The sequence below is a fragment of the Octopus sinensis genome, linkage group LG19 (assembly GCF_006345805.1).
Source record: "Octopus sinensis linkage group LG19, ASM634580v1, whole genome shotgun sequence".
Taxonomy (NCBI): domain Eukaryota; kingdom Metazoa; phylum Mollusca; class Cephalopoda; order Octopoda; family Octopodidae; genus Octopus; species Octopus sinensis.
Window position 1 is genome coordinate 16,805,311 of NC_043015.1, and position 13,785 is coordinate 16,819,095.

Here is a 13,785-nt window from a genome sequence, read left to right on the forward strand (position 1 = left end):
TTTGATCAGCCAAATGTTGACCCCTTCTTCTCTGACTCCTGATGTGAGTTATATTTGTAATTATTATATAACTTGACAAAACAGTTATTTTCAGCTATATTTTACTAGCTTATTTACTTCAATTGAATATTAAAACACTTCAAATTGCTGGCAATGTTTGTACTCAAAAAGTTGGGTTTTTTTGCATTTAGAAAATTTATACAAATATAGAATGGTATGTTAGATTAGATATTTAAAAAATGACAGTAAAAACTCTTTGCATCTGTAAATAACATTGTCTGCTATTCCGAGCAACTAATCTATTCATTTCAAGGGAACTTATAGCATTGTCGTGTTTCTTAGTCTGACATTATGTCAGGAAATCATTATTTAGTAAAATCTGCATGTGAAACATTACTGCTATATTTCATGACATATTTCCTACTAATTCCTTCTTCTGGTTATATACTCACCTTTCTTTTGTAATTTTTAAAATGCATGTAATATCCCTAGTTTAATATTGCTTTTTGTTTTCTTTTATTCACCCCAGCTTCCATCAGTGTCTGAATTCTCTACTGGAGAAACAATGGGCCATTCTGCTGACAGACTAACATCAGCTTTTTCTGTCTCCCGTCAAGAACAGGTAATTTTTGTAAACTTGGAATAACTTTATTTTGTCAAGTGTTACCGTTGTTTATAGAAATTACTCTTTTTTAAAAATTTTTAATTATAGGATGAATATGCCCAAAGGTCGCATATGTTGGCACAAGAAGCTTCTGACAAAGGATTGCTTACTGATATTGTTCCCTATAAAGTAGCAGGTAAGAATAGTTTGCTTTTAATCAATCATGGAAGTAATGGCCAAAATAATGGTTTTAAATAAGCTATCTCAGGTACACAACTTGAATTTTCACTATTTGCTCATCTGAAGACTTCATTCCGTCCATCAAATTCTGAGAATGAAAGCTTGCCAAATTTTGTCAAAGTTCAATGACCCAGATATATTTTATTAACTGAATTATAGGACAAAGAAGATATAAAGATATAAGGAATCGGAAAATTTTAATTAACCAAAATATTTCATATGAGGGTGAACTGAAAAGTTCATAGGTGGACTATGAAGGAGTGATGCTTAAAGCCGTGAAATCTTGCATTCATTCATTCATTTCAACACTTCTTATTAACTGCGTTGTTTTTTCTAGGTAAACTGACATCTGACTGTCCAAAGACTTCAAAAGTAACTGGTAGCAGGACTTTCTTGAAAATGGACAAAATTTGGCGTTGTGGTGTTATCAAGCACCAGCAGTAAAATGGTTTAACCCCCCAAAGACATTCCTGTTGACATGGTTGCTACATTAGGGGATGATGCTCCAGCTTTATCAACAATGCAAAAGTGAGCAGCTGAATTTAGGAGAGGAAGGGAGAGTCTTGAAGATGACCCAAAGTGTGGACGTCTTGCAACTGCCACTATCGAGGAAAACTTTGTGTTCACCACATGGTAATAAATAACAGGTCAATGCTGTTATCATATCCTATGAATTTAGAATATTCTGCACAATGAATTTAGCATGACAAAGGTTTCTGCTTCGTGGGTGCCATGTCTTGACACCTGATAAAAAGTGCACCAGACTGATCAAATCATGAGATAATCTGACATTGAGGTAGATCCAATTGGTTTCCTTGAATGTTTTCTAAATTAGGATACGAGTTGGTTTCATCACTTTCAGACAGAGACAATTCATGCAGTGGAAACACTCCTCATGCTCCAAAGAAGGCCATGGTAATTTCATCTACAGGGAAGATGATGGCCTTAGTTTTTTGGGGATACAAAAGGCATTATTTTTGACTGTTTTCAAATGGGCCACACCTTCAATGCAGAGTACTATGCCAACTTGATGAAGCAGTTACAAAAGGCTATGAAGAGCAAGCCTTTTGACAAAAGCGGTCTTGTTTCATCCAGACAAGTCCTTGTTTTCAATGGTTGTTGTGATCATTATCATCTGTTCCTCAACATGAAAAACATTGGCTGGAAACCAATATCACAATGATGATATCATATCTGCTGTTGATGACAAACCAACAGGATTGAAGCTTCTTCACTGATGAGATCCAAGTACTGCAACACCAATGGAAGAAGTGTGTGGACCACAAGGGGGTCTATGTTGAATAATAAATCTCATTTAGTTGCATTCCATGAGAGCATCTTGGTCAGCCTATGAACTTTTCAGCCAACCCTTGTAAATTTGTTGGTATGCTGTAGTATTATCATCAATTGCAGTTATTTTTAAATTTGTTTATCCATGCTAACATAAGTTGGATGAAAGCTTATTTGATGCTGCATTTTACAGCTGGATGTTTTTTTAACACATAGAACCCTCATGTTTTTCAAGTCGGGGATTTATTATTCCACAGGTCTTTGAAAGCACAATGTGGCTAGTCATAATGTCAACAAGGAATGTAAACATCATAACACTATTTCACTCAGTCAGTGAAAGTAATATCACAATGTCAATATCCACAAATGTGATAGGCTTCCATACAATTTTTGTCAATCAAATTCACTTATAAAGCAATGACTGAATGACTGGAGGCTGCACTATAAGACACTTGTCCAAGATGCTGCACATTGGGATTGAACCTTGGAGTCCTTGGGCAAGTGTCTTTCATTTTTGAGACTGTAACTGTCAAACAAAATTACTGATGTAAACAAATGATTCAACATGACAAATGAGTGAATCCAATGTTATTTTTATTTGATAACCTAGGGCTTTCATTTCAGTAATGGCATTTATGTCAAATAGAAAGTTATTTTGTACAACAATGTCTGAGAAATGCAGTGATGATGGAAACTCTCTCTTTTAGAATTGTAGCACTATTTGCTTGACAGGTCATAATAGAATCAGTCTGGAAATTATTTTTATCTTCAATTCAGCAATATGCTTAACATCATAAAACAGTTATATTATAAAGAAAATTAAAGTTTTTCTAACTCATCACTTTTCACAAAATGTTTATAGTTTCTTGCACTTCGTAATTTCAGGCAAGGCTGAAATGGTTGTGAAGGACAATGGTATCCGTCCCTCTTCTATGGAAAAACTACAAAAATTGAAACCAGCTTTTATTAAACCACATGGTACTATCACTGCAGCAAATTCTTCATTTCTGGTAAGTTTTAGATGGTAAAGCTATTTTAACATCAACTAAAATATGAACACGAGGGCTTTCTATATGGTTATTAGCTCAAGATTATGTATCTACAGTTCTTTATGATTAATACAGCCTGCTTTAGAAAGAGCGCATTTCCATGGTATCACCTTCTAGCTTGGTTTAAAAAGGTACCCTTATATATATATATATATGTTTCAATCCAATATGAATAATCTGTCATATCTGAAATATTTTGCATTGTTTCTTGACAAAATCCCTCTAATTTAATGCAGCTCTTTATGTTTTGGGCCTCACCAAAGCAATGACTAGTGACTGAGACTTTTGGAGATATGCTGTGCTTGAGAAGACCTGACAAACCAAGTGAGACCATAACTCATGGCCTATGCCAGTGTATAACCAGCCCACTTATGTGTACCCTTCATTCATTGGACAATAAAGCAAGTGAAACAAAATCAGTGATGTGGCTGATGACAGTACCACCTGATTAGCACTTGTGCCAGTGGAACGTTAAAAGCACCATCCGAGCATGATCATTGCCAGGGCTGTAGACTAGCTCCTGTGCTGGTGGCACGTAAAAAGCACCATTCAAGCGTGATTGTTACCAGCATCGCCTTACTAGCACGTGAAAAACATTTGAGCAAGGTCGTTGCCAGTGCTGCCAGACTGGCTCCCATGCTGGTAGCATGTAAAAAACACCATTTGAGCATGGTCGTTGCCAGTATCACCTGGCTGGCCCTTGTGCCAGTGGCATGTAAAAGCATCCACTACACTCTTGGAATGGTTGGTGTTAGGAAGGACATCCAGCTGTAGAAACTTTGCCACATCAGATTGGAGCCTGGTGCAGCCTTCTGGCTTGCCAGTCCTCAGTCAAACTATCTAATCCATGCCAGCATGGAAAGCAGACGTTAAACAGCAATGATGATGTTCATCCACACAATATGCCCTGAGCATATATGTCTGGTAATGATCTGTGCTTCAATGGTGAGAGACTGGCAACTCTGATTTTTTTCTGTGTCTGGTGTCGATGCCTGCCATTTAATACTGTGTTGGTGAAATCTCAAGAATGTCATTCCACAGACAGACCCAATCAATTTGTATAGATGCTGAGTTGTGTTATATTTGCTCTTGTAAATCATCAGCTGGTCTTAAGATTCCTTTGAAAGCCAGTTAATCAATCTTCTCCACCCACCATACCGGGGAGGGTTGTAGGTTAGGCATCTTCATTGGATCCTATTAGAAACATGATCAACTTAGACTATGGATATTATCCAACCATCTCATTCTTGGTTTACCCCTAGATCTCCTGCCAGTTGGTTCGGCTTGAAGAAATCTTATTGTAAATCATTCATACAACATTCTAATCATGTCTGTAGTACCAGAGCTGTGACCTCTTAATGCAGTGAAGTGGCTGCTCAACCTGAGAGACATCCTGATCTTTAAGTTACACATCCCAAAGGAATCCATTTTCAGCCACTTGTATTTGCAGTCATACTCTTTTGGTCATTACCCAACATTTATGACCATAGATGAGGATAGGCAATGAAGATAACAAGTTTGGCATTTTTTACCAACCTCTCTTCTGAGGATTAAATGCTGGACATGGCACATTAACTATGATGGCACCTGCAATTTTAGCATCCAGTTCAGCCTCCTGCTTCCCACCACCCATGAATATGGCCCTGAGATACTTCAACTCCTCCACTAACTTATCAACACTAATTCTCATCCCTGTTTTACCACACTTGACAACAAACCTATTCAGGGCATGCTGGAGATCACTTTCTGTTGAACCAAACAACACCAGGTCTTTTGCAAATATCAATCCAGTTCATAAAAATAGGTGACAATTCGTACTCTTGCCAAAGTCCAACACCCATGTCAAAAAGTTTTGACCCAGCATCATTTATACGTATGCAAACATCTGAGCATTCAGGACTTCACAACAATCAGAAGTTGCTCATTAATCCCAAACTCCTGCAAAACCTCTACAGCATGCCTCATGGCATGTGGTCATATGCATTTATGAGGTTTACAAAGCAAGCCTACACTTCTTGACAATGTTCCCACAATTTCTCAGACACCTACTATAGAATATTGTGCAGCATCCAGTATGGGAACCAGACTGTTTTTCAGCTAGCTTGAGCTCTACATTTTCCCTATATCTCTTTCCCAGACACCTAGTATAGACTTTACTGAAGAGGCTCATCAAAGAGATTCTATAAATCATGTGTTCTCGTGTCTCCCTTTTTAAAAACTGAGATGATCACCCAAGATTGCAATTGCTTTGGTATACCACCTGGTATACACAAGTCCGCCAAAGAACACCTTCTGTATTAAGAGCTTTTAATATCTAGGACTGAATTTCATCCTCTTAAATATTTTTTATTTAACCAATCTGCTTTTAGAATAAAGCTAAATGTCAAAAGTCTTAAATAATAGCCTGTAATAACTGAAATGAATGGCTAGCATATCAATCATGTGCCACACAGGCACCACTAATCTGCATAGAGCTGACTAAAGGTTACTCAAATGCAAAATCTCACTGAGCCTCAAATTTTCATAACTCCTTTAAATATTTTATTTTGTAAAGATACCTAGAATGTTTGAGAAATTCTTTAACTATGTGTTCTTATGGAAAGCTTTTAAAAAAAAAAGCATTACTGTGCTAGGAGGTTCACATTAAACAAGAAATATCAATGTAGAAACAAAAACCATCAACAGCCTGGACAATTTTTAATTAGTTTAAACAGTTGTAGCCTATTATATGCTTATTCTTATTACATGATTTACCAGTGTCAGTTGATTTCAGAAAAAGTACATTAGTGTGGAGTTTTTCTTCCTACCTTAGACTCTTTGGTCTAATCCCAATAAAAAAAAAAAATTCACATTCTAGACTTGGTTTCCTCTCAAGCACAATTAAGTCACTTATGTATAAAACAGAATATAACTATACTTTACATATATGTAAAGACCAATCTGAGTAAATTCCAAGGTTGACAAGGAAAATCTGAATGAATCTTAATTATAATGAAAGACTGAGAAAAGTGTTACGAGGTAAAAGTTACTAGTTGGTATTTTATAATAAGTGCAAAATTAAACTATAACAAACTTGTAAAATAATTAAAGCTGAAAAAAAAAAAAAGCTAGTACTAAACCCAAAATATACAGGCCTAATTTATGTTGATATGAAAACAGACATCTCAATGTTTTGAGTTATTTTAAGCTAAATTGTATACAGATTTCAATTTGAAGAAATGGTGTAACTTATGCAGTTAATATTTTCAGACTGATGGTGCTTCAGCTTGCCTTTTGATGTCAGAAGAAAAGGCCTTAGCCATGGGCTTCAAACCCAAAGCATACCTACGAGATTTTGTCTATGTCTCTCAGGATCCTAAAGATCAACTTCTGCTAGGGTAAGTGAAACCTATCTATAAATATACATATATAAAGCTTTAAGTCATCAAGGAGAAAGTGATTTGAAGAAATTAATTTATTTTCTTACAAAAAAAAAATAAATAAACAAAAATCATCGAATAAAATTTTTAAAAGTCTAGTTTGAAACATGCTTGCATTTTTACACAATAAGATGAGTTTGCTGAGGTAGGTCTGATTCATATTGAAACTCTCAGCTCTAATTATGAGCTCTAAATTTTTCATTTAAAATTCAATTTGTCTTAACTGGTGCTTCAAACTGCACCTTCCCTGACTTGTTAGGGATATGAATTCTTTAAATCTACATGGATTGATGAGTGAAATGAAGAGTTTATTAAAATTTTAAAAAGGGAAAAAAAAACTTTAAATATTTCAAAACTGGAAGTATTTTTGTGGCAGTGTCTAAAATGAATAATTATCTTGTAGTCCAGCATATGCAACACCTAAAGTCCTTGAGAAAGCAGGTCTCCAATTAAGTGATATCAGTGTATTTGAATATCATGAAGCCTTTGCAGTAAGTTCTTGGAAATTTTTTTCTCTCTTTATTATACAGACAAAAATTATAAAATGATTTGTGAATATTTTGGTATGAGAAAACTAAAAATTTATTTTGCTCTCCACAGGGACAAATCCTGGCCAATCTTAAGGCAATGGATTCTGACTGGTTTGCCAAAACCTATATGGGACGCAGTTCAAAAGTAAGAATATTTTTTGGTTGTTTGTTTTATTTACAAACATACAACTGATTTCTTACTATTAATGTTATTTTTTCTTCTATTAGGTTGGAACTCCTGATCTTTCAAAATTTAACCTGTGGGGAGGTTCTTTATCTATTGGTCACCCATTTGGTGCAACTGGAGTGCGATTAGTTACTACAGCAGCCAATCGTTTACACAAAGAAGGTGGGCAGTATGGGCTTGTGGCAGCATGTGCAGCTGGAGGCATTGTAAGTTACATTTTAGTATTTTAAAGATGTCATATTTACAGTAAAATAGAACAAGGCATAGTACCACTTTTTTTTTTTTCTTTCTTTCTTTTACAGGGCCATGGCATGATTGTTGAAGCATATCCAGTTAAATGAATTCCACTATACATATGCTGGTCTACAAAATGTAAAATTTCATTGCAATAAATATTTTTAAACTTAAGAGTTTGAAGAAATTTTTTTTTTAACAACATCCAGCATTTTGTAAAATTTACATTTATGGAACTCTTATTTATGCACCATAAACAATGGATATAAAACAGAAACTTCACTCTTCTCTATGGAAATGGTTATACAAACATCACTGCAAAAAAAGGGGGTAAGTTCAGTTCCCTCAACCAACTATCCCATGTTCAATGTTATGAAAGTGATCCATGAGCTTTAAAAGTAAATGAAAGTACTCTTGAAAATTTATGAAAAACAAATGATTTGTAGGGATTTTATTTTTTTTTCCTTACAAATTAAGATGATTTTTTTTTTCTTTCAATAAAAAGAAATGAAAAAGTAAAGAACAAATGTTGACAGTTTGAAGAGTACTCTCAGGTATTAATAGGAACAAGGGAGGGTATTTTTTCTTTTATTTTTAAAAAATTTTTCCAATAGTAAACAGTTTCCTTGGCAGTTCTAGCTCCATAAAACCGTTGTGACATGTGCTCAAGGGCTGTGAATAATGGAGTTCTCATCACAGCAGCAGCCTCTTCAGTTTTATCAAGAGAAAATAAATAGTGGTGAGATCAAATTAGAAATACATTTACCTTACTTTATAAATTTGGGAGATTTTCAGTTTTAATAGACAGACAGGAAAAAAAAAAAGTGTGTGTGGGTTGATGAATGGTATCTTAATGTAAAACCCTACCCAACTTTTATTTAGAAAAAAAAAAGACAATTTTTCAACCCTGCAGAGTAAAACTTTGATAATTCAAGTGATATTTATAGAGGGCCGGACACGGGCACGGTGTTGGGATGTGTATTGCACCAGTTTTTGTTCCATATTCTAAAAAGAAAAAAAAAAAAAAATTGTAGTTTTACAATTTTAATGAAATTTATTTTTTGCTTAGTTAATAAATGTATATTTAATTTAAAACTACTTACAACACAGAGATCAACTTTGTCAGGATTGTTCCTTTGCTGATAAATGCATTGACTGAATACACTGTAAAGTTTCTCTAAACGTTCGACAGTATAGCCTTTAGTCTGAGTGACAACTTGGTCCAAAAGTTTCGACATCAGTCCTCTATTATAAGTAGTGTTGGCTGCTTCCATATCATTGTTATTGCCAGAAAAATCTTCTCCAACCATCGATATCTGGAATGTGGCTGCTTCACCTTAAACGACATTACATTTAAAAGAGTTTGCTGTATTATAATCCAGCATATAATTTTTGAGCACTTTCTTTCCTTATCTAGTTTTCTAATATTCCACCAATTAATTATGCTTATTCACATTTGAAAAACAGTCTTGCAAATCAAATTCAAACAACAAAATTCAACTTCAGGGTTTCGAGTGATTCCAATAATTTTTCTATATTATTAGCCCTAAAGAAGGAAACAAGCAAAAAAAAAGGGGGGGGGGGTGCTTTTGCATCAAGTAAAATATCATTAAAATCTGATTAAACTATTTTGTAATAAATTCTAACTGGAATGAAGAAGAGCAATTGTAATAGGATAATGTATGAAAATAAGATGAGAAAAGACAAGAATAACTCCAGAATCAAAACTTTAATTTTGCTAAAAGAAATATTCTGGATAATGACAGATCTATAGTACTGTTTAAAAATAAGTCAAAATTGTAAACTGGTATAAAGAAATGAACTAATACACATTATCTTCTTTGTGTAAATACTGACAAAGGCAAAACTAGTGTTTAATCAGTAGCTGTCAGCATAAGATTTGTGGTATATCAGTAACAGTTTAAATTTCAAGATGAGGCAATATTTACTCTTTTACTCGTTTCAGTCATTTGAACGCGGCCATGCTGGAGCACTGCCTTTAGTCGAGCATATCAACCCCGGGACTTATTCTTTGTAAGCCCTGTACTTATTCTATCGATCTCTTTTTGCCAAACCGCTAAGTGACGGGGACATAAACACCAGCATCGATTGTCAAGCAATGGTGGGGGGACAAACACAGACACACAAACATATACACACACATACATATATATACATAATTCGACAGGCTTCTTTCAGTTTCCATCTACCAAATCCACTCACAAGGCATTGGTCGGCCCGAGGCTATAGCAGAAGACACTTGCCCAAGATGCCACGCAGTGGGACTGAACCCGGAACCATGTGGTTGGTAAGCAAGCTACTTACCACACAGCCACTCCTGCGCCTATATGCATATGTAAAATACAAAACTTATTCACATTAAAGTCTATACTTGGTGCTTGAAATTTTGTCTTGAAACACTTGGTTTTTATAACATTCCTGTTGAAGGATGTGGAATGGCAAACAATGCAGTGGGTCATGTGGCCACAAATTCAGAATTCCACCAAATTCAAAGCTATGAATAAAGCAAAATGGTTACTACATGGAAGTGAAAATTTATTGTAATATTAACATGTATATATGATAGTAAATTAGTGTGAGAGACAAAGAGAAAGCAGTAAAATTTACACTATATTCAATACCAGTTAACTTTTTAGAAAAGCATTTTACAACCATTTTTCAATTCAAAGTAATTCATATTCATGCAGAAATTCAACATCTCCAACTCACTCCCTGGTCCCGGTCTCCAGTTAACATTCTGTAAAGTTAACCATCAAATATATTGTTATGGACGCAAGGAAAATGTAAACGAACATAAAAACATTATGCCCCTTGTTCCATTAGTTGGAATCGAACCGGCGCTCCAGTTGTTCAGGACAATGGTATTTCCTTTGTCCTGTCAAAAAGCATGATTATTAATGGTCCTAGGCAATGACCTATGGCCCCCGCATATTCACGGAAAGTTTTTTAAAAAATAAAAATGTTGGGAGAGGGATCTACACATTGCTGTCATCGATATTTCTCTTCTTCTAGCTGCTACCCGTTATAAATACGGAGAGCATTAGGTTGAAGAGTCAGTCGGTGAGAGAGGGTCAGTTTGAGCGGAGACCGGGACCAGGGAGTGAGTTGGAGATGATGACAGACAGGCGCAGTTGGAGATGGCAGGGACGAGAGACGGTAGAAACAGAGATGACGAGTGGCAGGCAAGTTGTTATAGTGGGAGTTTGTGAAGTTAAGAAACAAATGTTCTGGTAATATTGTTTTCTGATGTTTAAATGAAAAAAGAAAAACGTTGTGTTTGCTTAAATGTAAAAAAAAAAAAAAAAGAAAAGAGACGATGTGCCGTTGAAATGAAAAAAAGAGAGAGGCTCTGACGTAACCGTTGAAAAGAAGAAAGAGCATGTTGTTGGGTGTTTTTAAAAGAAAAGAAAAGAGAAAAAAGAACTTGGAAATGTTTTTTAAAAGAAGGGACCTTTTTGAGAAATGTCGTGTTAAAGAAAAAAAGAGGAAAGTGAAGCTCTAAGAAACTGTTGATTGTGAACTTTGTGTTAAATGTAAAAAATGATTTGTCTTGAAAAATCGAACTGTATTGTGTCAAATGTTAAATGATTTGTTCTCCGAACTCTGCATTATGTTGTTAACCTTTGTTGTGAAGGCTTTGGTTTTGTTATGAAAAAAATTGTTTGAATTACGTAACTTCCGCCCATGTCTCTCTTCTTTTGTTGTTGTGTTGGTTCCTGGCTGCGTTCGCCACCTTCCCGTGGTGGATTTCCGGTTTAATGAGCACCATCGCAAGCAGGCTGTTCCCGGCGTGAGGGCCATGTGGTGGCAAAGGAAGGCCTAGGGCTTGCGTGGCGGCGTAACAATATGTAGGAACTAGAAGCTTTTATTTTTTTTTCAGCAACATAGTCATGAATTCAAGGCCTTTCATGACAATGTGCATTAATGCAAATGAGGAAATGTTTATCTATATTCATTAAGAATTAAACACTATTTCAGATTGAAGACAGAATCAGCTTAATTCAATGAAAATTTTAAAAATTAGAACTAAATGTATTTTGTCATTTATTTGAAATGACTGGGTGACAAATTCTACTTTAACTTGTTTCAGTCATTGGACTGCAACTGAGGCACCAGATTCAAGGTGGTTCTCGGTATAGCTTTCTGACTGGTACTTATTTTATCAATCTTTATTTGTTGAACCACTAAAATTATGGGACACATAAAACAACAGTTTTCAGACAGGTGCAAGCATAAATACACACCTGAAGGTTTCCACAAAGGGAGAGAGGGAACACTAACTAAATTCAACTCACATGGAGTTCACTCTAAAGGAAATGTATTCCTGTTTTTTTCACTCTAGTTCATACTTCAGATAGCAACTGCAATTTGAACAAACAAATCAAATCAATTCTAAACTTTTGGGACAGGCAATACCTAGAAACAGTTGTTTCAATAGATCAAGCAAGTACTTATACTTTCAGATTCATCCAGAACATTTTCTTTTTTTTTTATATTAATGTAGCTTTCACAATCTTATGATCATGAATCCAACACCCTAATCACTAAGCCATGCATCTCCACATGTAGCTTATATATAAATAAAAATTGTTTTTAACTTAGGCACAAACACATCTGTGGGGAGAGGGTTTACATCAACTACAGTATTTGACTGGTACTTTATTTTGTTAACCCCAGACGGATGAAAGGCTTGGAGGGGATTTGAATTCAGAATGTAAAGAGCCAAAACAAATACTGCAAGGCATTATCTAACAATTCTGCTAACCCAGTGTCAATAATAATAATCCTTTCTACTAAAGGCACAAGACCTGAAATTATGGGGGAGGGGACTAGTCGATTACATCAACCTCACTGTTTCACTATTTATCAACCCTGAAAGGATGAAAGGCATCGTCAAACTCAGCGGAATTTGAACTGAATAATAATAATAAAAGATTAAATACCTTCAGTTTCTTGATTTTCAACTGGCAGTGGGCTGATGTCAGCAAGTTCTGGTGCAGCACCTTTTTCTTGTTCTGTAGTTTGGGAGTTAGTTGGAGCCTGGCAATTATGATAATAGCATAGCTTTTTTTAAAGAAAACATAAAAGCAAAGCATAAATACTATTCAATATAGAAATAAAAATCATTTTCCAGTTGACACAAAATGAAACATCAATTTGTCAGAATGAATTTAGCATTGGTGCTAAATTTATGGCACAATCCTCAGCTCCCTTCTATTCAATGAAGTCCTCTCAAGGTATAACAGAGGAGTTTAAGATCAGCTGTCCACAGACACTCATATACTGATGATCTAGTTCTTATCTGTAAATCTGTAGTAGAACTAGACAAGAAATTCAGATATAAAAACAGTTCAAAAACCTTGAATTAAACTTAGCAAAGGCTAAAATATTAGTAAGTAGGAGAGAAAATAGGACCTAACGGCCATCAAGGACACAAAGAGGTTGGAATGCACTGACCCAGTATTTCCAACTTGGAGTTTAGATAAACATCTGGGTACTTTAAATATTGTGTACCCAGTGTAAACTATGGATACAAGCTGTATGGTGGGATCACAAGTAGGTTAACAGCATAGACTTAGTACTTATTGTCTGCACCTGCCTCATATGAAGATATTCTATCAGATGCTTGAAAGGATCTCTGTAACTAGTTGATAGCTTTTGTTATCTAGGTGACCTAAATAGCAATGAGGGAAAAGTGCTCTGAAAACAGAAATAACAATGGGTCTGGAAAAAAAGCTTCCAAGAGCTTCTCTTTTAGAGTAAAAGATAGATTGTATGAAGTACAAAATTGTGATGATGCATATCAGGATGTGAGCCTTGAAAGCAGATGATTTGTATTAAAAAAAACAAACAGGAAGAAATGAAATGGCATAACATGTTTCATTGAATGTGTAATATTAGTGTACACAAGCAATGGAGCAACTGAGCTCAGAGAAAAATTGGGTACAAATTTACAAGACAGATGACTATATTGATACCAACAATGTGATGTAATGGAGGATGATAGCTGTATAAAGTGCCACATACTATATGTGAATTAAACTTATGTAAAAAGAGAGCCCAAGAAAAACTTGGGATGAAGCTGTAGAGACAGATCTCAAAATGTTGCATCTCACGATTGGTGAAAGACCACCTATGCAAGTTTGGCAAATTGAGCATTGAAAAATGCGATATATTTGCTGTTTCTTTGACACCCACTCATTTATTTCAC

The 13,785-nt window shown here is 35.2% G+C and overlaps 1 protein-coding gene across 1 annotated transcript in view; it reads right to left on the minus strand.

Annotated features, from left to right (window-relative positions):
• LOC115222336 (ATPase family AAA domain-containing protein 2B) overlaps positions 1-13,785 on the minus strand; it is a 142,061-nt gene that overhangs the window by 55,987 nt on the left and 72,289 nt on the right. Inside the window, exons 23-24 of the mRNA XM_029792524.2 lie at positions 12,518-12,614; positions 8,657-8,889 (exon numbers count right to left, since the gene is read on the minus strand). Coding sequence (XP_029648384.1) covers positions 8,657-8,889; positions 12,518-12,614 — 330 coding nt within the window. The remainder of the gene's footprint in view (positions 1-8,656; positions 8,890-12,517; positions 12,615-13,785) is intronic.